The sequence below is a fragment of the Macrobrachium nipponense genome, chromosome 16 (assembly GCF_015104395.2).
Source record: "Macrobrachium nipponense isolate FS-2020 chromosome 16, ASM1510439v2, whole genome shotgun sequence".
NCBI lineage: Eukaryota > Metazoa > Arthropoda > Malacostraca > Decapoda > Palaemonidae > Macrobrachium > Macrobrachium nipponense.
Genome location: NC_087209.1, coordinates 56,663,329 through 56,687,553, shown reverse-complemented (window position 1 = coordinate 56,687,553; position 24,225 = coordinate 56,663,329). Strand labels below are relative to the sequence as shown.

At 38.8% G+C, this 24,225-nt stretch overlaps 1 protein-coding gene across 9 annotated transcripts in view; it reads left to right on the top strand.

The window, feature by feature from the left end:
- The window catches only part of LOC135195717 (SH2 domain-containing protein 3C-like), a 275,188-nt gene that overhangs the window by 245,785 nt on the left and 5,178 nt on the right, over positions 1-24,225 (top strand). For all 9 annotated transcript variants that reach the window (XM_064222131.1, XM_064222132.1, XM_064222133.1 and 6 more), the window contains 7 exons: positions 12,403-12,469; positions 17,699-17,880; positions 18,628-18,706; positions 21,041-21,306; positions 22,513-22,700; positions 22,859-23,441; positions 23,709-23,933. In XM_064222131.1, coding sequence (XP_064078201.1) covers positions 12,403-12,469; positions 17,699-17,880; positions 18,628-18,706; positions 21,041-21,306; positions 22,513-22,700; positions 22,859-23,441; positions 23,709-23,933 — 1,590 coding nt within the window. The remainder of the gene's footprint in view (positions 1-12,402; positions 12,470-17,698; positions 17,881-18,627; positions 18,707-21,040; positions 21,307-22,512; positions 22,701-22,858; positions 23,442-23,708; positions 23,934-24,225) is intronic.

Genomic DNA, 24,225 nt, shown 5'->3' with positions numbered 1-24,225 from the left:
TTTTTTTTATAACATCATGGGGTGTGTGTTTTTTCGTCGCCTGCTTAATCTGGTTTGTGGATGATGGCCGGGAGAGATACTATATGGATCGTTGGTGAAAATGCCCTTTTATTTTTTATGTCAGAGAGAGAGAGAGAGAGAGAGAGAGAGAGAGAGAGAGAGAGAGAGAGGTTAATCCACACTCCCACCGGGCTGAAACCATTCATCAGATATTCATAAGATAACCCCCCCCCCCCCTCTCTCTCTCTCTCTCTCTCTCTCTCTCTCTCTCTCTCTCCACCGGCATGATATCTCAGAAAAATACCCAGTACCCCGGCATCTCGTCAGTCGCTTGTGCATGATCCGGAATTTCTGATCAAATGCCATACTGCCCTCTGCATTACCACACAATGGATAGTGTGTGTTATAGGGGGTATGTAGGTAGGCAGGTCCAGCCAGCCAAACCCCCGCCCTCCTCCCTCCCATCCCCCCTTCTCGATCGAAGGGAGGGGATCAATAGAATTTTGGAGGCCCGTCTCTCTCTCTCTCTCTCTCTCTCTCTCTCCACGGCACTTTAGTGGTTAAACAGATACTTTGAATTATAAACTCAAGTTATATAGAGCTGTGTTTTAATTGAATGGCATATAAGATTGAACCCAAAGACTCGGCGCTGTGACCTATGAGGTCATTCGGCGCTGAAAGGGAAATTGGGCGTGAAGAAGGTTCGAAAGGTGTACTTATGAATCAGCTGTTAGCAGAGTGGTTGCGGAAAGCAAGATGGAAGAAGGAGAATATGGACGGAGGTGTGGTATAAGGATTGAAAGGGGTTGCAGCTAGCGGTCTATAAAGAAGGGGCGCTGTAAAGGATACTCAAAAATGATTCAAAAAGAAGAAAAATAGTAATGATAATAATGAGCATCGCTTGACAAGAAGTAAATGTCGCATAACCAACAAATAATAATCTTACTAAAATGGGCATAATATCTGTCCGTCCGTCTGTCATTCAATCACGGCTGGTCCGATGGGCATGAAACTTGGCAGGGTTATGGTGGGGACCCATAAGATAGTTAAAATGGGGTTTCATCCTACCTCCCCCGCCCCCCCCCCCCCACCCCCCCCCCCCACTCCGAAGGGGGTGAGGGTAAGAGGGGTTTCCCTGAAACGGAGCTGGTTCTGCTAGTGATAATAATAATGGGCGTCGCTAAGCAAATAATAATAATAATGATAATAATAATAATAATAATAATAATGAGTAACAGCATGTAAGCCGAAACCTAGGAGTAGGCGACAGGAGAATGAGAAGGGCATGCCATCGAACGAAAAGAGAGGAACGACAATTTCCTGGTTAGGATTTGGGCATTGGGCGGAGGGGGAGGGGAGGGGGCGCCTGTCATGTAGCGGTGGTGGTGGTATTCCTTCACGAGGAATGATTGCTTCTATGAGGCTTAAATGATGCTTTTACGGTCGCGTGAAAGTGAATTGTGGTTCCTTTTGATTGGATAACGAGGGGTTATTTGCAAGGGTAATTTGAAATTGAAAAAAATCATAAATAATAATAACAGATAACAACAAAAAACTAAAATAAATAAAAACAGCAGAAGTAGATATATAGAAATATAGATAAAAAATATTTGGTGTTTCTATTATTACTTGTACGTACATTGGAACGTCAGAAGTTGCTACCTTAATAGTATTGTCCTTACATTTTAATGCGTTTTCACTTGTTTGTTGATTTATTAATTTTTTGTTTTAGTAAGTGGGGTCGCTTCTTTCTGCATTTCCCTTTACCTCCTCCTACTTCTTCCTCATGAACACAATCATGAGCTGTTCCATAAGAATCGGTTTCATCTTCTGAACAACAACAGCAACAATAATAATAATAATAATAATAATAAGTTAAGTGGTATGGTATACACGGTTGTAGTTATTTATTGAATAACGAGTCAGTTTCTTTAGCGTCACCTAAATATTATTATTATTATTTTTTTTTTATCACAGTCCTCCAATTCGACTGGGTGGCATTTATAGTGTGGGGTTCCGGGTTGCATCCTGCCTCCTTAGGAGTCCATCACTCTTCTTACTATGTACGCCGTTTCTAGGTGATCGACTCTTCTTTGCATGAGTCCTGGAGCTACTTCAGCCTCTAGTTTTTCCAGATTCTTTTTCAGGGATCTTGGGATCGTGCGTAGTGTTCCTATGATTATGGGTACAATTTCCACTGGCATATCCCATATCCTTCTTATTTCTATTTTCAGGTCTTAATACTTATCCATTTTTTCCCTTTCTTTCTCTTCAACTCTGGTGTCCCATGGTATTGCGACATCAATGAGTGATACTTTCTTCTTGATTTTGTCAATCAACGTCACTTGTGGTCTGTTTGCACGTATCACCCTATCTGTTCTGATATCATAGTCCCAGAGGATCTTTGCGTGATCGTTTTCTATCACTCCTTCAGGTTGGTGCTCTTACCACTTATTACTGCAAGGTAGCTGATGTTTCTTGCACAGGCTCCAGTGGAGGGCTTTTGCCACTGAATCATGCCTCTTTTTGTACTGGTTCTGTGCAAGTGCCAAACATTCGCTTGCTATGTGGTTTATGGTCTCATTTTTGGTATTGCACTTCCTACATATGGGAGAGATGTTATTTCCATCTATCGTTCTTTAGACATATCTGGTTCTTAGGGCCTGATCTTGTGCCGCTGTTATCATTCCTTCAGTTTCCTTCTTTAGCTCTCCCCTCTGTAGCCATTGCCATGTGTCATCGCTGGCCAGTTCTTTAGTCTGTCTCATGTATTGTCCGTGCATTGGTTTGTTGTGCCATTCCTCTGTTTTGTTTGTCATTCTCCTGTCTCTGTATATTTCTGGGTCTTCGTCTACTTTTAGCAGTACTACTTCCCATGCACTCTTGAGCCACTCGTCTTCCACTGGTTTTCAGATTTATTGCCCCCAGTAACTCTGTTCTGCGATGTTGACACCAGTTCTTTTTCTTTATGTTCCTTACTTGGTCTGCCAGCCTCTGCTCGTTTGGGGGGTGTTATTCCTCTCATTCCAGATGTTGACCAATCTTCTTTCTATTCCTCTCTCCGTCGGGTGCTTCTGATGTAACATCTCCATATTTCCTTATTTTCTTCTCTTGTCCATTTCTTCCTTTTTGCTTCTGTAGCTCCAATCTCAGGCTGTTGATTACTGTCGTTGTGGTGATCAGTTTGCTGGATGACGACCTCCAAGTACCTGACCCATCTTCCTTCAATTGGGTTGAATACCTGGTTGCCGGACGAAGCTCCTCTGTTGCCAGAGGTTCCATTTACGTCGTGTCGTTTATTCCTTCATTTCTTTCCATCATTGCTGAGTTTTTGCTATTTAACCCATAGCTGGACCCTACCCCATCAGGATAGGTACTCATTTACAGCTGAGTAGACTGAGGAAATTATGGTAAAGATCCTTTCCCAAGGAATCAAGCCGAGGAGAGCGGTCACCCATCCAACGACTGACCAGCCCCAATGTTGCTTAACCTTCACTTAAGTCCATTGACGACCTAACCCACTCCTCTACGGCGCCACATATATTATTATTATTATTATTATTATTATTATTATTATTATTATTATTATTATTATTAATCATAAGATGAACCGTATTCATATGGAACAACTCCACCAAAGGTGCCATTGACTTGGAATTCAAGCTTCTATAGAATATGATGCTGTTCATAAGGAAGAAGTAAGACGAGGTATAGGTAAATACAGAAAGAAGAGAACCCACTTATTAATTAAAAAATTAATTGATAAATTAATGAAAAATAATAAAATGTATTCAGATTTAAGGAGAATAGTATTAACTCTTGGGGTTCCAGTTATACATCCTCAGGGGTAGAGTGGGGAAAAAACTCATTTTTTTAAACTTATGTATTAAAGGTAATCCTCTCCGATGGATTTTCAATATGCTTTATTAAGGTCCCGGATGTTATGGGGGGAGGAAGGGGCCACAAAGATTGATTTCTCGTGAGATTCTGTGGGTATTACAGTGCCATCCTTATTCATTGGCCCTGTAGGGATGGTATTGGAGATGAATCCCGGGATCTACGACATCCCGATTAGCCTAATGTTTCGCTGCGTCTGTCGGAAGGGTGGGGGAGGGGGGGAGGGGTTACGATTATGTAACACATCGGTAATATTTGGTCGTCACGCATAAATAAAAGGTCCCAGAATATATTCATGTTTTCGTCGTCACGGTTCAAGTTTTAGTTACGATGTTATGGGGTCATAGCTGGTTCATTAGGCTGGGAAGACTTATTCCTCGCTGAATCCTCCTGGTCTGGGCTAGTTAGGCTTCTACAAAAGAAAACTATTGTGCCGGCTTTGTCTGTCAATTCGCCCTCAGATCTTCACAGCGACTGAGGCTATGGGGCTGCAAATTGGTGTGTTGATCATCCACCCTCCAATCTTCAAACATACCAAATTGCAGCCCTCCAGGAGCCTTAGTAGTTTTTATTTCATTTAAAGTTACAGTTAACTATAGGTACCAACAACATAGGCCACCACCGGACCGTGGCTGATTTTCATGGGCCGCAGCGCATTTCTTTGTATTATTATAATTTTCTTTTCTTTTAGGTCAGATTCGTGTTCATTCTAAAGTTTTTAAGAGCTTCATAGGTCATGTAAAAATATCAATTTTGCGTTGTCCTTCAGCCAATGCTACACACACACACATTATATATATATATATATTTTGTTTTTTTTTCTCCTTGTTGAGACTTAGAATAGCATGAGGGTGACTAGCAAGTCTGGTGAGTTTTTTTTATTTTAATTTTTTTTTCCTTCTTGTAACCGATAAACAGACACCTTCATTGTTCTGCCATCAGCCAAGCCGTCAACACGCTGCCTCTCCAACGTTGCTTGTTTTTTTTTTTTTTTTTTTTTTTTTTTTATTCTTTATCGACATTTTTACACGATATTCCAATCACCAACCATTGTAAAGCATGTATATTCGCTCCTCGTAACACTTCATATCAGCTCATACTTTGTCTTGTCATGTACAAGGGAAGGTTTCGTCCTTGCTATGTGGTGGAATACTACACACACACACACACACACATTATATATATATATATAATATATATATATTATATATATATGTATATATATACAAATATATATATATGAATATATACGCAATTGTTTTCGGTAGCTACAACTTGGTATAAATTCTCGAGCAGACTAATGCTAAGGAAAAGTGTTTATAGGAACTCACTTGCAAGTTGCAACTTCAGTTAGTGACATGACGAAAGCCCGCCCATGAACACCCAACCTAACAGAGACCCTATTAGCTTTTTTAGGGAACTTTCCCCCCGCTGCCCGGGAGGGGGCCCCTAATTGAAAGTAAACGTCAACCCTAATGGCTTCTGATAAGAGAGCCATCATCCTTAACAAGTTACAGGGAAAAAAATTGAGTGTAAATACAGAAGAATTCAAAACCAGGAGGCCCAAAATAAGGGGGACCCAGAGTTTCGCTTCGAGCGAAGGAGAAGGAGAAGGAGAAGGAGGACTTTGGCCCAAAACAGCGTCGAGTTCCACTACGCCGATGAAGTGGCTCTCCTCGAGACCTATTAAGTGGTAACTTGAAGTCGTTAAGGGATAGGAGAAGATTGAGGAGGAGAAGTTCTCGTCTTGGGTGATATCATTCACAGGGACGTCTCACTATCTCCTATTGTGTTGTCGGGAGCAGGAATGTCTCTCGTTTTGTGTGTGACCTCGAGGGTACGACGAATTGGCCTGGCTTTTGTGTGTGTGTCTGTGTGTGTGTTTCACTTGTAGGAAGGGACCATGAAATGTACTTTTTGCTCTGGGCATTGACGAAAATCTTTAAAAGTATGAAGGCGTTGGGGGGAAATATGTAGGGTTAAAGTGAGTTCCTTGGGGCATTCTTCAATTTTTGGTTTTAAAAACTAGATTTGGTCCATAAAAACCTAAATATAAAAATACATTTTTAACACTTTTACTATTTAAATACTCAGTGTAAAAATAAATTTTTACGCCTTTTGCTCTTTAAAAACTAAATTTGGCTCGCAACAACTCAATATACAAATAAAATTTTATACCTTGAATACCACATTTAGGCCTTAAAATTAAATATACAACGTTGCAAATTATAGACACTAACTGGCCTTTTTTTCAAAATTAGCCCCCCATATGACACCTGCTTTCAAAAGAACCCCCCATATGACACCTGCTTTCAAAAGAACCCCCCATATGACACCTGCTTTCAAAAGAACCCCCCATATGACACCTGCTTTCAAAAGAACCCCCCATATGACACCTGCTTTCAAAAGAACCCCCCATATGACACCTGCTGTCAAAATTAACCCCTTTCAAAATTAGCCCCCATATGACACCTGCTTTCAAAATTAGGCCCCCCATATGACACCTACTTTCAAAATTAGCCCCCATATGACACCTACTTTTAAAGTTAGCCCCTTTCAAAATTAGCCCCCATATGGCACCTACTCTCAAATTTAGGCCCATATGACATCTACTTAAAAATTAGCCCACCATATGTGCTTGGCCCATGAGACCAGCGCGTGCAATAGCATAATGATAATTCGGCAGATCAAATGGCGTCCCAGGCGAGTGAACACACACACACACACACACTCACAAACATTACAAAATTAACATCAACCTCCCACCGGCCACAAACATCTCTCTGTAACCCACATAAACCTCCCACATTCAGCATCATCGCCCTCAAGTGATACTTGTAGTAGGAGTAACTCGACACCTCCTCCTCCTCCTCCTCCTCCTCTTCCTCCTCCTCCTCCTTCTTGATTCTTTTGTGTTATTTGGATGTTTTTTCAGATATTCTTAAACCTTTTGTGTGATTTGGTTGTATCGAACCCTTTCGCAGAAGTTGAGAGAGAGAGAGAGAGAGAGAGAGAGAGAGAGAGAGAGAGAGAGAGAGAGACTCTCCCTCTCTCTCTCTCTCTGCCCACCCCAGATGTGGCTTACAACACTCGACTAACATCCAAGTACTCAATTTGCTACTTGTGTCCATTAAATCATACTGGCTTCTTAAGGGAAAACTCTCATGCTATTCCTTTCCTTGTGTATATGTGTCTGAGAGAGAGAGAGAGAGAGAGAGAGAGAGAGAGAGAGAGAGAGAGAGAGAGAGCATCAAACTATACCATCACCAGCTGCTGATTCTCTCTCTCTCTTTGTCTGTCTGTCTGTTGCATCAACAAGAGTCATCACGAGAGAGACAATGCATTTATAATGAGCCCCAGGCAGTGGAAATTAAGTGCGCATATAATAGAGAAAGTGTCTCCTTTTTTTCTTCTTCTTGCTCCTTTCTTTCTTTCTTCCTTTCTTTCGCAAGCAGATGGTAGTAGGTCTCACGTCGGTGGCAGCCGGGCCCAAGCAAGAGGACATGTGGAAACGATGCATCAAATCCCCCCCACTCCCCACCCCCCACCTTTCTGAAATTGCCCCGAGAGACGACGACGCTGGGTATCTGGCATAATCACGTAATTAGCCTGCTGTGCATTGTTGGAGTTTCACTTTTGCTTTCTGTTCGTGATACCCCCAGAATCTCTCTCTCTCTCTCTCTCTCTCTCTCTCTTCTCTCTCTCTCTCTCTAACCTTAAGCCTGAAGCTGTTTTGCTGTTGTTCTATAACCAGAGGCACGACAAGTTGAATAATAATAATAACAACAACCAAATTTGCAGAAGACATAGTAACTTTCAGCTAAAATTAAATCCCTATTTTGCATATTAAATTACAAACTACTTTAAATCATAATATCTCTCATCCATTAACCAAATCCAAGATTTAAAAATATGACCACAATAAATTAAGTGACCTGAATATTCATATGAACTGGAAAATTGGAGATTGAATAAGTTATTTCAGATGCAATTGCTTTTGTAGCGAGAGAGTTTCCTTAAAACGAAGTCGCAGGCAACTGTCACACTTTTGACACCCGAGGTCACCCTCCAGCAAGGTTAATGTCATGTTGTGTTAGAGTGTCAGCTTATCCCGTCAACCTTGGCTGTGCAAGATGGAGGTGACTGGGTGCAATTGTTATTAATGTTTGAATTCAAATGCAGCTCTTGGGGCTCTCTTGAATTATGTCTAAGTTCGAAGTAACCCTCTCTCTCTCTCTCTCTCTCTCTCTCTCTCTCTCTCTCTCTCTCTCTCTCTCTCTCTCTCTCTTTCTGTGGAAGAGTTTAAAAGAAAGCTAGACAAAATCATTAGGACACTGAATGATCAGTAAGACCTGCTCCTAGAGATAAGTGAGCACACGATGTCTCATCGGATGGACTAACAAGTATTTGAGACATCCTAATCCTTGTAACTCTCTCTCTCTCTCTCTCTCTCTCTCTCTCTCTCTCTCTCTCTCCGGAATTCAATTTAAGCTTTGAGGTACGCCCTGAATTCGTTGAAAGCAACAGTATGCTCTTTGAGTTCAGCAGTGGTTTTGAGATATGCTTTGAATTCATCCAAAGCTCTGAATTATACCTTTAATTAATTCATTAAGGATTTGTTATACCCTAAATTCAGTAAAGCATCGAATTATACTTTGAATTTAGTCAAGTTCTGAGTTATACTTTGAATTTATTGAAAGCTGTAAGGAATTTCTTAAATTCAGCTGAATATTGTAGACCTCAGAAAAAAATCTATAATTCTCTCAATAAATAGTTGGTCCGTTCAAATTCTGTCATCTATGAGGCCTCTTCTGGAGCGAGTGGCCGTTGTGCTGGCATAAGGCCCCATTAAAAAAACATTAGCAAGGATGCAATAGCACACTAGAAGAGAAATACTTCTACCTGCAAACTATTTTAATTTGAGCAAGAACTATAAATATAAATATAGATAATGTGTTTGAGAATGAGGATATTAAACGAATTAGAACGTTGAATATAACAGGTATAAGGTAATAGGGCCAGAAAGGAAGAACACCATCCCCCCCCCAAAAAAAAAAAAAAAAAAAAATGTCACAATGACAAAATGAAAGTTGCAGAAAGGTCTTATTCATGAGCTGATTCGTGGACTCTTGATTATATTTAAAGAACCCGCTAAAATAATCGAGTTTTTCTTGAAAGATCCCAAGTTGTTTTTTTCTTTGGAACTTTTCCCTGTGAAAGTAGTAACGACTTCGTCAGACGACAAATAAAAACAGGAGATAAAGAGAACAACTGGTTTCGGTAGCTATCGAGTGTAGTAGGTCCGCTTAGATAAGCCTATATACGCTCCCCCCTTCTCATCAACTGTGGTAATGATCTTACCGATACGATTGGCGGGTTAGGGTTGTTGTTGGGGGTTGGGGTGGGGGGTGGGGGAGGATTCCAAGCTAAACTGGACTCTAACCCTTGTGTGTATCCCACGCCGTCCTTGTTGCATCCTTGACCACGTATTCTTTACGAGCGGCATCGGTAGGACCTCCCAGCCGAGGTTTGTTTACAACCTACGCGCCGTGTTCTTCCCTTCTTCTTCGTCGGTTGCTAATTGAGATTTGGGGACTAATTATTCTCTCTCTCTCTCTCTCTCTCTCTCTCTCTCTCTCTCTCTCTCTCTCATATAGAAAGTTCTTGCAGAAATTAGTGAGCGTCAGAGTATATTGCTGAAGCGCCAATGTATATTCATTGCTGAAATATCCAGTAGAATTGGTCTATGAAAGTAATAGTACTATAATTTATCTTTTACGTGGTGATTATTAGTATTTCTAGAATCATTTTTTTAACTCCTTTTAAAACTTTTTCCCGCGAAATTACTAACTGAAAGTACGATGCCTAATGATTCTTTGTATTTTCACCGAAGGTAGTACAAGTCACACTTTTTTTCTATCTTAGGCCTATAAAATTCGCCTTGAAATCCAGTGGTATATCATAAAGCATATAAGCCTAAGATTATAACAAAGCGTCAGTTGGTCTGCCCTTTTCTTTGATATTTTCCAATCGCCCCACGCCACCCCCTCCCTGTCTTCATGGTATTTTGGAATATGCCTGCTAAGCATTCAACATTTTCAGGACGAACACTATAAAACTTCACATTGGCGGTGGCCTGGTGGCGACAAATTTTATTCTGCTATTTTATCTGTAGAGTACGTATAGCAATGTGTGTGTGTGTGTGTGTGTGCAGTTGCAGGTTTCTGTCTGTAAGTCTGTTTGTCTCGATGCATTTGAGTGTGGGTTTAGGAACAGGGCGGTGGTCTGGAACCCACTGGGTGGGGCTAACTTTAAAAGAATTTTAAGCCCATCCAAAATTGCAAATTGGCATCTCTCCAGTCGCTCGTAGCAGCGTTAGCACCCGCTTGCACTGTTGCCATGTAATCTGCTGCATGTGCCTTTCATGATCTCTCTTCCAAATGGTCTGGTTACGTGCCTGTGTTGCTGATGTATTTTAGTCAAATGAATAGTATTTTAGTCAAGTCAATATTAGAGAGAGAGAGAGAGAGAGAGAGAGAGAGAGAGAGAGAGAATTTTTGTCTAAAGTGAACACACCAGCTTTTGATATGTCGTACTTACATGTTGGCAATACTGTTTATTATCACCTTTTAGGTCTAAACATAGGTTACTATGCAAGTTCGTGTAAGGAGGCTAATTTGTAATGGTCTTGAAACTTATGCATTTACTTTAATGTTCCTAACATACCGCTTACGTGCGTATGCGCGTAGTCGTTAATTTGAGTTGCCTAAAAGATTTGGGTAATTAAAACTTTCTTTAGCTTTTATCTGGATATAGCAGCGTTGTGTACGCAAATAGTACTAACGTTGTTTACGTACATAAATGGTATTTTGAACAGGACTAAAAAGGACATTTTAAATAGTATTTTAAACTCTTACATTAAAATTATTAAGTTTTGGGAGAGGATGGTATGGTAACTTAGATGGAGTAGAGTTCTCTTGTGAAAGGGTAGACTGCTGCTCTCTTGTGGAGAGAGATCTTGGTACGTAGGCCTATGTGTGGATTATTTTCACCAGTTGCAGACTTTGGCCTTGTAATTCATTTTTGCTTTGCATCACCTCCTTTTCGCGTTTTATTCGAGCCTGGGCTACTCCAGGACATAAAATGCATGGCTACGGGGAACTGAATGAAAAGAGTAAAGTTGTACGAAGAATCGGTGATGAAATGACCAAAAATAGAGGTGTCAATTTTTTAAAACCATCTGTATCTTGTCTTTATATTTACAAGTACATATTCGTGGGCGTAGTCCGGGTGGACCAGGATATGAAACCCCTACTCCCTATCCCCCCCTTCCCTCTTCCCCCCTTTTTCCCCTGTATTTTAGCTGAAAGAATCAAGGGGAAAATGAACTTTTTTAAAAAATGTAGTAACTGTTTCCCTAAGACTGAAATCACTTGCGTGTAGTCGCTGCAAGACCTTGCGTATTATTACATTATATTATAATAATCATTGAGGCACGCAGCGATGCCAAATAACCTCGAATCAATTAATCAATCAATATTTTCTTTAACAGCCGATGAAATAACCGAGGTACTGACTAAGCCTTGAGAGTAACCTAGGATTTAAAAAAACACACTTCACATAGAAGGGAAGTGTTTCTCCTCCCCAAATTGATTGCCAACCTTGGTTCAGAGTTCATGCGATCTGTTTGTGTAGGTGATACCCGAATGGAAAAGGAAAAAAAAAAGTAATAAAAAAAACTGCAAACTTCTCTCACACACAAATATCCTGTGGGATAAAGTTCACTAACGTACAGGATTAAATTTTTAGAGCAGTGTTCGATTACACGCATACCCTTGGCATACCAGTGATCGACGTCCGTCAGTCTCTCTCTCTCTCTCTCTCTCTCTGTAGCGTTGATGAATTGGAAATGAATACAGCTTTCTCTTTCCTCAGTGGAAATGAATTGAACGTTTTCTGTTTTTCCACAGAGCTAGTTTATAAATCATCACAGATTTTTCTGTTTCCTCGGAGCCAAGAGTAACTGATTGAATATTTTTCTTTTTCTTCAGTGCCAGTAGAAATCATTACAGATTTTTCTGCTTCCTCAGAGCCAATAGAAACTGATAAAGTATTTTTCTCTTTCCTCGGTGCCAATAGAAATTGATACAGGATTTTTTTGTTTCCTCAGAGCCAATAGAAACTAAGTAATATTTTTCTCTTTCCTTAGTGCCAAGAAGAATGATTACAGAATTTTTCGTTTCCTCAGAGCCAGTGAAAATTAATACACAATTATGTTTCCTCATAGGTAATAGAAATATGTTTCCTCAGCTAATAGAAATGATTCGAAATTTTTTCGTTTCCTCAGAACCAACAGATTGATAGATAATTTTCTGCTTCATCAGAGCCAATAGAAATTTATGAAGTATTTTTATTTCCTCATAGCTGTTGGCAATTGATGATTTTTTTTCTATTTCCTCGAAGCCAATAGAAATTAATTGAATATTTTTTCTTCTCTTTCCCCAGAGCAAATAGAAGAAATGCCAGGAAGAGGGAAGCAGCTATTCTGAGTCCCAACACAATTGGCAAAATGGTAAGTAGATATTAAATTACAGTTTCACTTCTCATTGGTGGTTGGTTGGTCTAGACTAGATTGTTGTCTTCATGCCCGCACGGGCTCTTGCTGACTTTAACGGCCTTTAAGGCTGCTCTCTCTCTCTCTTCTCTCTCTCTCTCTCTCTCTCTCTCTCTCTCTCTCATGGGTACGAATACAATCTCCTTACGGGAATTAGAAAAAAAGATAAAAAAAGACAATCTCGCATACCATTCATTAGAGAGAGAGAGAGAGAGAGAGAGAGAGAGAGAGAGAGAGAGAGAGAGAGAGAGAGAGAGAGAGAAATTTAACAAACTTGTCTCCTGGCTACGGCTGTAAAAAAAACTAGTATTGTATCAGATTGACTCCATCTCTACGTGTGAAACAGAATGACTCTCCAGATTTTTATGGTGACTTCAGGAGAGAGAGAGATTGCTCTTAGATGGAGTGAAATGGCAGTGTATCTACTTCATGTACTTTGAGCATTAAAGTGAGCGAGAATAAATCTTCCCAAAAGATATTTTGAGAAATGCAACTGCCATATAAGTGTATCGATAGATTGTTCACTTTGGACAGGTGAAAGTAAGACAGTATTATAATTTACAAATACGTTTTATTTTCAGACGAATTACAAAATAAAATTTTGAGAAATGTAACGGCCATATAAATGTATTGAAAGAAGTTCACGTGTGACAGGTGAGACATTTTTTTATTATAAACAATTTTTTTATTTGAAAAAAAAATATTTACACATGACAAAAAAAAAATAAAATTGTGATTTTGATCAATGTAACGACCATATCACATCCGCACTGAAAGATGGTCGCCTTTGACAGGTAGAAATGAAACCATATATTAGAAAAAAAAAAGTGACGTAAGTGAAGTTGTTATCAAGAATTTTATGCTTCCCTACTTTCCTCTCCTTTGTTTTTTTTTTTTATTATTTTTTTTTATACGTATGCGGTCGACCTTCAGGACTGTTAACCGACAAAAGCCAGTTCCTTTTTCCTGTTTCAGAGACCAGGGTTCCAAATCGGGTATAAATGTACACCGGGTGAAATTATCCATATATATATATATATATATATATATATATATATATATATATATATATATATATATATATAAGCGAATACCACAGGAAAATGATAAGAAAAAATTCAAGGAACGAATGGCTTTGTCATAGTAAAGACGAAAGCGCTTGGATTTCTGCCCATCATTTTCCTGTGGTATTCGATTATTTAGTGACGTCACGTGCATCTACTGTGATTTTCTAAGTGTGTGTGTGTGTATGTATATATATATCTATATATATATATATATATATATATATAATATATATATATATATATATCGAACTACATATGTCCTTTAATATCTAATTCGCTCTATCTCGGAATTAATATATTTTCATATATGCTTAACCGAGGGGGAATTTATTAAGCGATAATAGAATTGGCCATCGACAGGCGCGAACCAGCGACTTCCCAATCCCAGGACTGTCGGGATGGTTTAAGGCTTCACTGCCAGTCTTGGGATTGGGAAGTCGCTGGTTCGCGCCTGTCGATGGCCAATTCTATTATCGCTTAATAAATTCCCCCTCGGTTAAGCATATATGAAAATATATTAATTCCGAGATAGAGCGAATTAGATATTAAAGGACATATATTAAACGTGATGCTATATATAAATAAAGGTTTTTTGCCACGAAGGAAAAAATGAAAAAGCGAGATAGCCAAGTACTTTCGGTCCTGTTCGGACCCTTTACTGTGGCAAAAAACCTTTATTTATATATATATCGTAGGCATATGTATATATTATAATATATATATATATATATATATATATAATATATAGAGAGAGAGAGAGGGAGAGAGAGAGAGAGAGGGAGACTAGAGAGATGACGAGAGAGAGAGAGAGAGAGACTGAGAGGAATGTAATACCACTGGATATAAAGGTGACATTTCTGCAAGAGTAGTACTTACTGCCGATAGCCATAACAGTTCCTCATATACATCCTGTCATCATAGTAGACGCGTAAGACTGGAGCCTTAAACATGTTCGACCAAAAGCAAAATAAAACCCGTGTCCCAACGCGCAGACATTTGGGTAAACGAACTAAATGAAATTAATTTTTTGCTAAGTCTTGTGAAAATGTGGTTGATTTTTTTTTTTTTTTTTTTTTGTGGGGGGTTGGGGACTGGAGCTAACTGTCACCATTCCTTGAAACTGCTAAGCTGTCATTTAACGCAGCAGTTTATTTCTTGGGTGACTCCTCTCGAAGCGATGTGTAACCTTCTGCCTCCATGTTGCTTGCTAAAGCAGGACGGAGAATGCATTGTTTTTCCTTTTGTTTATTATCATTATTATTATTATTATTATTATTATTATTATTATATTATTATTATTATTATATGAACCCAGTTCATAATGAAACAAGCCCATCACTGGGGCCATTGGCTCCAAATTCAAGCTTTCAAAGAATATTTTTATTATTATTATCATTATTATTATTATTATTTATTATTATTATTATTATTATTATTATTATTATTATTATTCAGAAGATGAAGAACCATATAAATGGAAATACGGAAAGAAGAGATCATTTATTAAAAAAAATAAATTAACCAACAAATAAATGAATAGAAATTCTGTATACACAGCAAATATGATCTAACAACCTCCTTGAGTCTTAAGCTTAATTGCCGTAAAGTTAGAATGATGGTAATCATGCTCATTTCGAAATGGCAGAAGCATTAGGGAAAAAAAAGTGATGATTGTGCACTTATGGTGGACTGGGGGAAAGTGCAATACTTTTTTTTTGTTTTTCATTTTTGCCAGCTGGATGAGTTAGTAATTAGATGGTGATTCATTGGTAGGGTGGAAACGAGAGAGAGAGAGAGAGTCTTCAGCTGATACAAGGGAAAAATTCAAATGTGCAAGGTTGTATTCTCAGTGAATTGAGAGAGAGAGAGAGAGAGTTTGATTTTGCAGATCTACATGGAATACAGAGAGAGAGAGAGAGAGAGAGAGAGAGAGAGAGAGAGAGAGAGAGATCGGAGAGAGGGAGAGAAGAAGAAATATGAATCTGATTTCGCGCATCCAAAAGTAATTAGAAAGTATATACTTTGAAAAAGAAAACGCTGACCACAGATGTGCGCAAGTCACTGACAAGCCGGTGTCAAATTATCAGGCAACCTCCATACCTGCGCACAGCGCTCCTATTACGCCTGGCTGACGCTTCTGAGTAAATTGGAAATGCTATTCTCTCTCTCTCTCTCTCTCTCTCTCTCTCTCTCTCTCTCTCTCTCTCTAAGCCGGTGGTGGTCAGCCATCCAGCGAAACTATTCGCATCCAGAGGGAATTGGTATACATTGAAGTGATCGTTGTTTATTGTTATTGGAACGGTCAAGGCAATTTATATATTTATTTATTTGTTTATTAGACTCTGTGTTTAATTAATTAATTTTTAAGGTTTTAGTCATGGGAATTGTACTAGAAGTGTGATGTGTGTAATGAAGAATGAGTGCTTTGAAAGAAAGGGCCCAAGGTTGATCTCTCTCTCTCATCATATATATATTATATATATATATATATATATATATATATGTATATTGTTATATATGTTATATATATATATATATATATATATATATATATATGTTATATATATATATATTATATATATATATATATATATATAACAGAGAGAGAGAGAGAGAGATCGGTTCTTAGTTAACGGTTTTTAACGCCAATAAAAGTTTTTCAAAGTTCTTATAATACGTGATACTCTCGGGTCTTAAAAAAGGAAAGAATAAAAATGGAGTAATATGATTTTGAACTAACAATGGTGTCGTCATTAGAGGGCACTTCTTAAGGAGCTCTCTGGTTTCCTAATCAAACGAGTCACTCTGAGGACCACAAGGAGTTACTTGACGCTATTCGCATTGGTAGTAAAAAACAAAAAACATATAGATTGCTTGCTAGCGCTTCAGCAAGCAAGCAAGCAAGACTGACATGCCCTGTTCGAAGACAGTGGACGTCTTTGAAGTAAATTTTCTGTAGTAGAGCCGATCTCTATACAGTGGAATGATTGCAAGGCCTATATTCTCTTTTGGTATGATGGTATATACTCATTCTTCTGCATCCATTAAACTAAGAGTAAAAAGTATGGAATGGATTGAAGTATAAAATTTAGCCCAAGCGCTGGGACCTACTGTGATGAGGTCATTCAACACTGAAAGGGAAACAGAGAGTAAAAAGGTTTGAAAGACGTAACGGGAGGAAAACCTCAAAGCAGTTGCACTATGAATCAATTGTTAGGAGAGGGTTGAGGAAAGGAAGATTGAAGAAAGCGAAAGTCAAAGTTAAGTGAGCAGAAAGTATGAGACATAATCCAAGATCTTGCTTCTCGAGAGATGCCGTCTTCAGAAAGGGTTGGGTTGGTTAGATTCAGGTTAAAGGTGGCTTACGCCAGCGATGGTCCTATTCAAAAGGCGACCCTTTACTAGGGCCTGTTTTGGACCTGTCGACACTGCCACACCAGCAGAGAGGTATTTAGAAACTAGGAAAGTAGTTTGTCTTTGACATAAGTAGCTGCGTCTCATAATCTAGAGACAGAGATTATATTTTATTAGTTAATCCAATCGTGGGATTTAAATTTTGACCCTGGCAGGGTGGGTAGTGCCGTCATTGCACCTCATGCGGTGCACTGTAAGCATTACTCAAAGTTCTTTGAAGCGTCCCTTGGGTCCCTAGCTGAAACCCCATTCATCCCTTTCATGTACCTCCGTTCGTATTCTCTTTCTTCCATCTCTTACTCTCCACCCTCTCGTAACAATGATTCATAGCGCAACTGCCAAAGGTTTTCCTGTTAAACCTTTCAAACCCTCTTACTGTCAATTTCCCTTTCAGCGCTGAATGACCTCGTACGTCTCAGCGCTTGGCATCTAGTCTGATTCGTATATTATTTTCTATTGATATTTTGACCCTAGAAACGTATTATGGTTTATACTTTTTATAGTTTTAAATCTTCAGGTTTTAAACTTTACTGAGTAAAAGAAAAATAAGTTTTGTGGATGATAATTTAGCCTTTAAATCCAATATGGAAGCATTCATATTTATACATTTCGTTTTTCTACCTAAACGCCTCCGAGTAGTAGTAGCAGGCGGGATTTGCCCCTGTAACGGCTACGTATACATTTGACACACGTCTTTTCGTTCCAGTCTTTCGAACTGGACGCGGACACCGGCGAGGTCAACGCCGAAGTGGGCGAGCTCAAGAAACTTCTGGAATGGGAATTGAGTCTGGACGCCGGGGACCTCCGTTCCCACGCCTGGTACCACGGCACCATTCCCAGAGTTCGCGCCGAGGAGGTCGTCGTCAAGGAGGGAGAGTTCCTCATCAGGTGAGGCGGAAGTTTTCAGTGTTGTTTCTTGTATGCGTTGGTTGGGTGAGATCACTCGTTTTTAGAATAATAAGATTCAATGTTTTGTAGATTATAGAGAGTGAAATAGCGTTTTGTAGTCACAACTCAATTGGAATGTGTTTTTTCGCTAGCTATAGTAGATTCACATCAACCGTGCATTTGATGTCTAAGGCCAGTCCCTTACAACGCTCCTGATTGGCTGTTGATAAGCCAATGACAGGGCTGGAAACTCTCAGTCTCTCTCGAAAGCTCACATAGGAAGGATGTATGTTCCACCACTCTTGAAAGACGTATACCTCAGGAGGGGTGAAACATAGATCCTGCCCATGTGAACTCTCGAGAGAGACTGAGAGTTTCCAGCCCTGTCATTGGCTTATCAACAACCAATCAGGAGCGTCGTAAGGGACTGGCCTTAGACATCAAATGCACGGCTGATGTGAATCTACTATAGTGTCCCAGACTTCTGAGAGAGAGAGAGAGAGAGAGAGAGAAAAAAATTTTAGCTAGACCGAGTTTTGGCGTCTGCGCCCCCATATTCTCGGTTTTGTGGAACCATTTTCTCTCTAGGCTTCTGAAGGTATTTGCATTAACCTGACAGTGATTTACAGTGCCCCTGCCCCTCCTGCCCACCCCCCTCTCACCTTAACCCCCGAGAGTTATTCCATGCCCCAAAGGCCGATTGCAAACCAGGAATGCAATAACAAAAACTTGCCTTTTTTTAACCAGGGACTGCATCTCTCAGCCGGGCGACTATGTCCTAACTTGCCACTGGTCTGCGCAGACTCTTCATTTCGTCATACAGAAGGTAAAATGCCCGATTTTATCCGCTTTCTTCACTGGAACGTTTTCTTATTGTTGTTGCCTATCTGTTTATTTATATTTATTGTTTTAGTCATTTTTTTTCCTTCTTTCATAACCAATCTCTTCTTTGTTTTCCATTTCTTCACATAGAAGGTAAAGTCCCGAATCTATCAGTTGTCTTCTCTGTAGCTGTTTATTATTATTATTATTATTATTATTCCCCATTGATTTTTTTTCTTCTCAAGTAGTTGGTCTCTTTTTTTTCTGTATTGCCTTTTACATTCTGTTACTTCTTTCTTTTATAAGTAACCCTATAATATTAATTTGGGAGCTCGAATTTCAAGTCATTTGTCCCCTGTGGGCTTGCTCCATATGAATGGGGGTTATGTTCTGTTGTTGTTATTATTCTTATTATTATTATTTTATTATTATATGTAGAAAGGAAGATTTGAAAAAGCTAAAAAAAGTAAATAAACTTGAAATCTATTCTTACTAGTAGCAAATGGAAATACTTTTGAATATTTATAATCTTGGCCCTAGATTTTGGGAATTTCGAATGGGCCAAATTCCAAGCGATCTTAAATTGTGGATCTCGTGTTGGTATTACCTTTAACTGCTCTGTCAAACTAGGATTTTAGTATAATAGTATGTATGTTTGTATGTATATGTTTAATGTGTATCGTCTCTTACGTTACAAGGTCATCATCACCTTCTCGCAAATAGAAACGTGTTTTTTTTAACATTTGTTTTTAGTTAAAAATAGATTTATTACCCCAAGAGGCTCCCGTTAACGACTTATCCGAGTGATTTATTCTCTCAGACCGAGATGTTTCTGTCAGATACAGCACTGGGTGCAAACACATCAGACATCTTCTTGCACGAGTGGTGTTCTGAAAGAGAAATTGAGAGTACATACAGCGGTTTGAAGAGTGTCACACCAGTTGCACTATGAAACAATTCTTGAGAGAGGGTGGAGGAAAGTAAGATGGAAGGAAGAATATGAACAGAGGTACAGTAAAATGGAATGAAGGGAGTTGCAATTAAGAAGCCTGAACCTAAAGTGACGCACGGGAGGTTCACTGATGGTGGCACCACCCCCATTACGGGAACTTGTTGAAAGGAGGTGTCCCCCTGGGCTGCTTTTATCTTACGCCGTGTGGCTTCGAGTTCGACCTTAACTCTCAAGGAGAACAGGTCTGGCCTCCTTCCCCTCCAGATTAAAAAAGTGCACCCAGGTTTTATTTTGCAGACTTTAGAAGCCAAATTACTTTTTAAGAATACCGTTTATTCCTTTTTGGTATTTTTGTTCCTTCGTGCATTCTTATGTTGCAATTTTTTTATATATAATTTCATACAGTTTGTCCAGGGACATTTGGCTAATTGTCCTGCAGTAACAACAACAACAACAATAATAATAATAATAATAATAATAATAATAATAATAATAATAATAATAATAAGGAAGTTGATCGTCCTAAGCATGCCATGTTAAAAAGGATGACTGCATGGGGTGACTTATTTGTTGATGAGAGAAGAGAGAGAGAGAGAGAGAGAGAGAGAGAGAGAGAGAGAGAGAGAGAGAGAGAGCGAGATGAGGAGAGACGAGAGAGGGGGGGGGGGTGGGAGGGAAAAGGTCATTGTTGGTAGTTTTCAAACAACCTATACAGCATCCAATTAAATATATAACCTTATAGCCCAAAGGTGTGCATTTATTTATAAAGTATGCATGACTGACGGAATGCTCCATGAAACATCAAGATTTTCCTTCTCTTCCTCAAGATTTTAGTTTCAATTTATTGAGAGGAAGAGAGCATAACACATCCAGTGTAGATGCCCATAGTTGATGCATTGCCAGTCCTCATTTATCAAATGAAAATGCCAAGTATTGAAGTAATAACAATAATGTGTTGATTTATTTTTTAATAAATAACCTCTTCTTTAAGTACTATTTCCCATTACGTTCAGCTACTTCTTTCTAATGAACACCATAATCTTTGGAAGCTTGAATTTTAAGTCAGTGGCCCTGTGCTGGGCTTATTCCAGAACCCAAACGATAGGATCCATCTTCTGAATATAATTGATGATAATAATAATAACAACAACAACAACAACAACAACAATAATAATAAATGAAAACCATATTCATTAGAAGCTTGAATTTCAAGTCATTGGCTCTTTGGTGAGCTTGTTCCAGATAAGTAGGTTTATCTGAATAATATAATACAAATAATAATGATAATAAACCAATATGTGGGTCTTTGAGTTTACGTATACTATACTGTTGATACAATTGTGATCCAACTTTAAGATAAAAAACTAATTTGTCTGGTCTTTGCAGACGGTGGTTCAACCCAACACAGTATACGAGAGGATTCAGTATCAGCTGGAGGATGATGCTTACGACACCATCCCCGACCTGGTCAGGGCTTATGTGGGAGGCAAGCGACCCATCACCATCTCCTCCGGTGCCCGAATATCAACCCCAGTCAATCGAACGGCTCCTCTCAGTTTTTATGCCTCGAAGTACGCCCTTCAGACAGCTCACACGTTCTCCCATGGCACGTTGACGAGACCCATCAACAGGTCGTCTGAACCGACACCAAGGTAAGGCTTAGAAGAGGCAGACAGGACTCGTTATATTTGGAAGAAATTGGAATTTATAACAGCCAAATTGTGGTTTACGGTGATTATTTTTGGAAGAGATTGCAAGTTATAATGACCAGATTTTGGCTATGGAGAAAATAATTAAACTAGTACTTTCAGGATGAACAAGTATGCCTCTACAATTTTTCATTCATTGCTAGTTGAACATGGTCTTCTGAAAGGCCTTATTTTAATTAATGTGTTTCATTTAATTTAAAACTCCATGCCATCATAAATAATTTGAGAGATGGAATGTTGAAGTAAAACATTTTGATGGTTAATCCAACAAGTAAATGTATGAAAGTTAACCTTTTACTTGCCATATCCAACCAGTTCTTGATCGTTCCAGCTTTTAAAATCTTAAACACTGGATTACAAACAACTATGATAATTTTGTTTCAGTCCAAAGAATTTTGTGCATGGGAGTGAGGTTGTGGGTACATTTAATTACTCCACAGTATTTTACTTTTGTGAGAATGAAATTAGCATTTTGGAACAATTGACCCTAAATTCACTATAAAATCATATCCACTTTCTTCTCCTACAGCATCAGAATAATTTACAAAGATTGAAATTATGCCAGAAGTGTACCAATTTCTTCCTCTTCCTACACATTACATAATGTCACACATTAACTGTGCTTCACTGCCATCATGTTTCTTCAATTCATGGAAAGGAATCTTTCATGTCTGTTATTTTTCCATATTTATTCCATGTACAGTATGCCATGCTTTCATTTGTGAAGAAACACAATGCAGAAGAATTTTCTTCAGAAGCTGCCTCTTTGTGGGATTACATTGATGATCTCTTTGATGCTTTTATTTTGTTTAAATATTACTATAGTATCTATTACATTAAACTCTGTAGGGGGTTAGTGCCTGTCAGTGTACTGTAAGCATTAATCAAGATTCTTAGCAGTCCCTTTGGCCCTTTGCTGTAACATTTAACTGTACCTCCGTTCATATTCTGTTTCTTTCATTGTACTTTCCACCTTTTCCTAAAAATTGATTCATAATGAAACCAAGATTTTCCTCCTGTTACACCTTTCAAACCTTTTTACTGTCAATTTCCCTTTCAGTACTGAATGACCTTGCAAGTCCTAGCACTTGGCCTATGGCCCAAGTTCTATATTCAATTTTATTACATCAAAAATATACCTTTTGACAGAATAACTGGGGGCACTTTACGTCACCAGCATTCCTACAGCGGACCCATAGGCGTTGGGTGCACAATCGTGAGGAGTCCAGCACACTCCCCACCAAGAATGCGAAGAGATACTGCTCCCATTTTGCCCATCAAAACTAGGAACAACAGTACCTCCAGGCCTTCTGATGAAATTTCTGAGGGTGGCACAGGTTAGTTTCAAATTCTTGAAAATTAGTCTGAGACTACCAAATTACATTTCTAGATGTTAAATCAGTATACTGCACATTGAAACTATGTTAGAATGAAAGCTAGGCTTCAAGTGAAATGTATCCTGTGTCATCCATTTAAAAATGTAAAATCTTTTCAGGTGCCTTGAGGGATGAAGAACGAAGTTGTAGCAACGATGGCGTCATAGGCCCACGTCCAGTAGTAGAGCAGAACAAGTTCACTTCGCAGTCGCTCCCAAGAAAGATGACCACAAAATCTTTCTCTGTAGCAACAGAGCATTTTGCAAACATGCCTTCTGATCCTAATGTTAGCTTGAGAGTAGATCTCACTCCCACAGATAAGGTAATTGATGATGAAGTAGTACCGCAGGCCCCTCCACCAAAGCCCTCCAGAGTCCCATCCTTCAAGGTGAAGCCAAAAAAACTGCCACAGGCCAACATACCCCCATCAGCCATATCAGAAAGGATTTACGCTGAAATTGAAGAGACGGAAGAAGATGACAAAAAAGAATGCAAAAAGCAATGCGTTGAAGATCTTGTTACTCCCACGGAAAGTGGAGACTTGGAAAACAATGGCAAAAGTTTTGATAGTGGGACACTCACTGCAGATACAGCATCAAACCCAAGGCACTCACGTTTGTCTGAAATGTACCAGCCCTCTGGATCTGATTCTGGGAACGGCTCTGGAGATTCTGTACAGACTTCTGCAAGTGACACTAGAAAGTAAGAATTACATTTCAAGCATGTATTATATACCTTACAATGTTTAGTATTATATAGTGTTATGTTCATTCTTTTGCCATTGATTTAAATACATATATCATTGTGTTGGCAAAAATCTTTTGTTATAAATTCAAAATCACTCCTGTTTATTATATTGGAGATTAATTTATATACTAAAATTATGAAGTATGTTTTAACATTTTATCATTTATTTGATGGTGTACCATATCTGAATTCAGCTAGTATAAGACATTTTTTCCATTACAGTCGCGACAGTCAAGCCTCTTTTGGCGACACTGGTAGTGTTCATCTAGAGGAGGATTCCGTAGTCGACGAGGAACCGGTATTGTTCACAATGCCGGAAATGAATGCGACAACTGCATTTGACCTTGAAAATTTCAGCACCCTTCTCCTTAGTTCCATTGAGAACAAACCACTCGATGGTACAGCGCTGAATGGTGTTAAGAATACCCTTTTAGAAAGTGGTTCAAGGTAGGATGAACCTAATTATTTCTCTTTAACCTTATCAAATGATCCCAGGCCTATTAGTGATGCATTTGTTTGTTTTGTGGTTTCCAATAAAAGTTTGCAAAATTTCACTGAAAATTCCTTTTGGCCTAAGAGTATTTTAGTTGAAGACATTTGCCATTAATCCATTTTTGAGAACAATAAAGTTTTTTAGTTTTTAATATTGTTTAACAGTAAATTAAATATTTCATACATGATAAAATTAATAATCCAGTCAACTAGGAGAAACTTTTAGGAAGGTAGTTTGATAAATAGT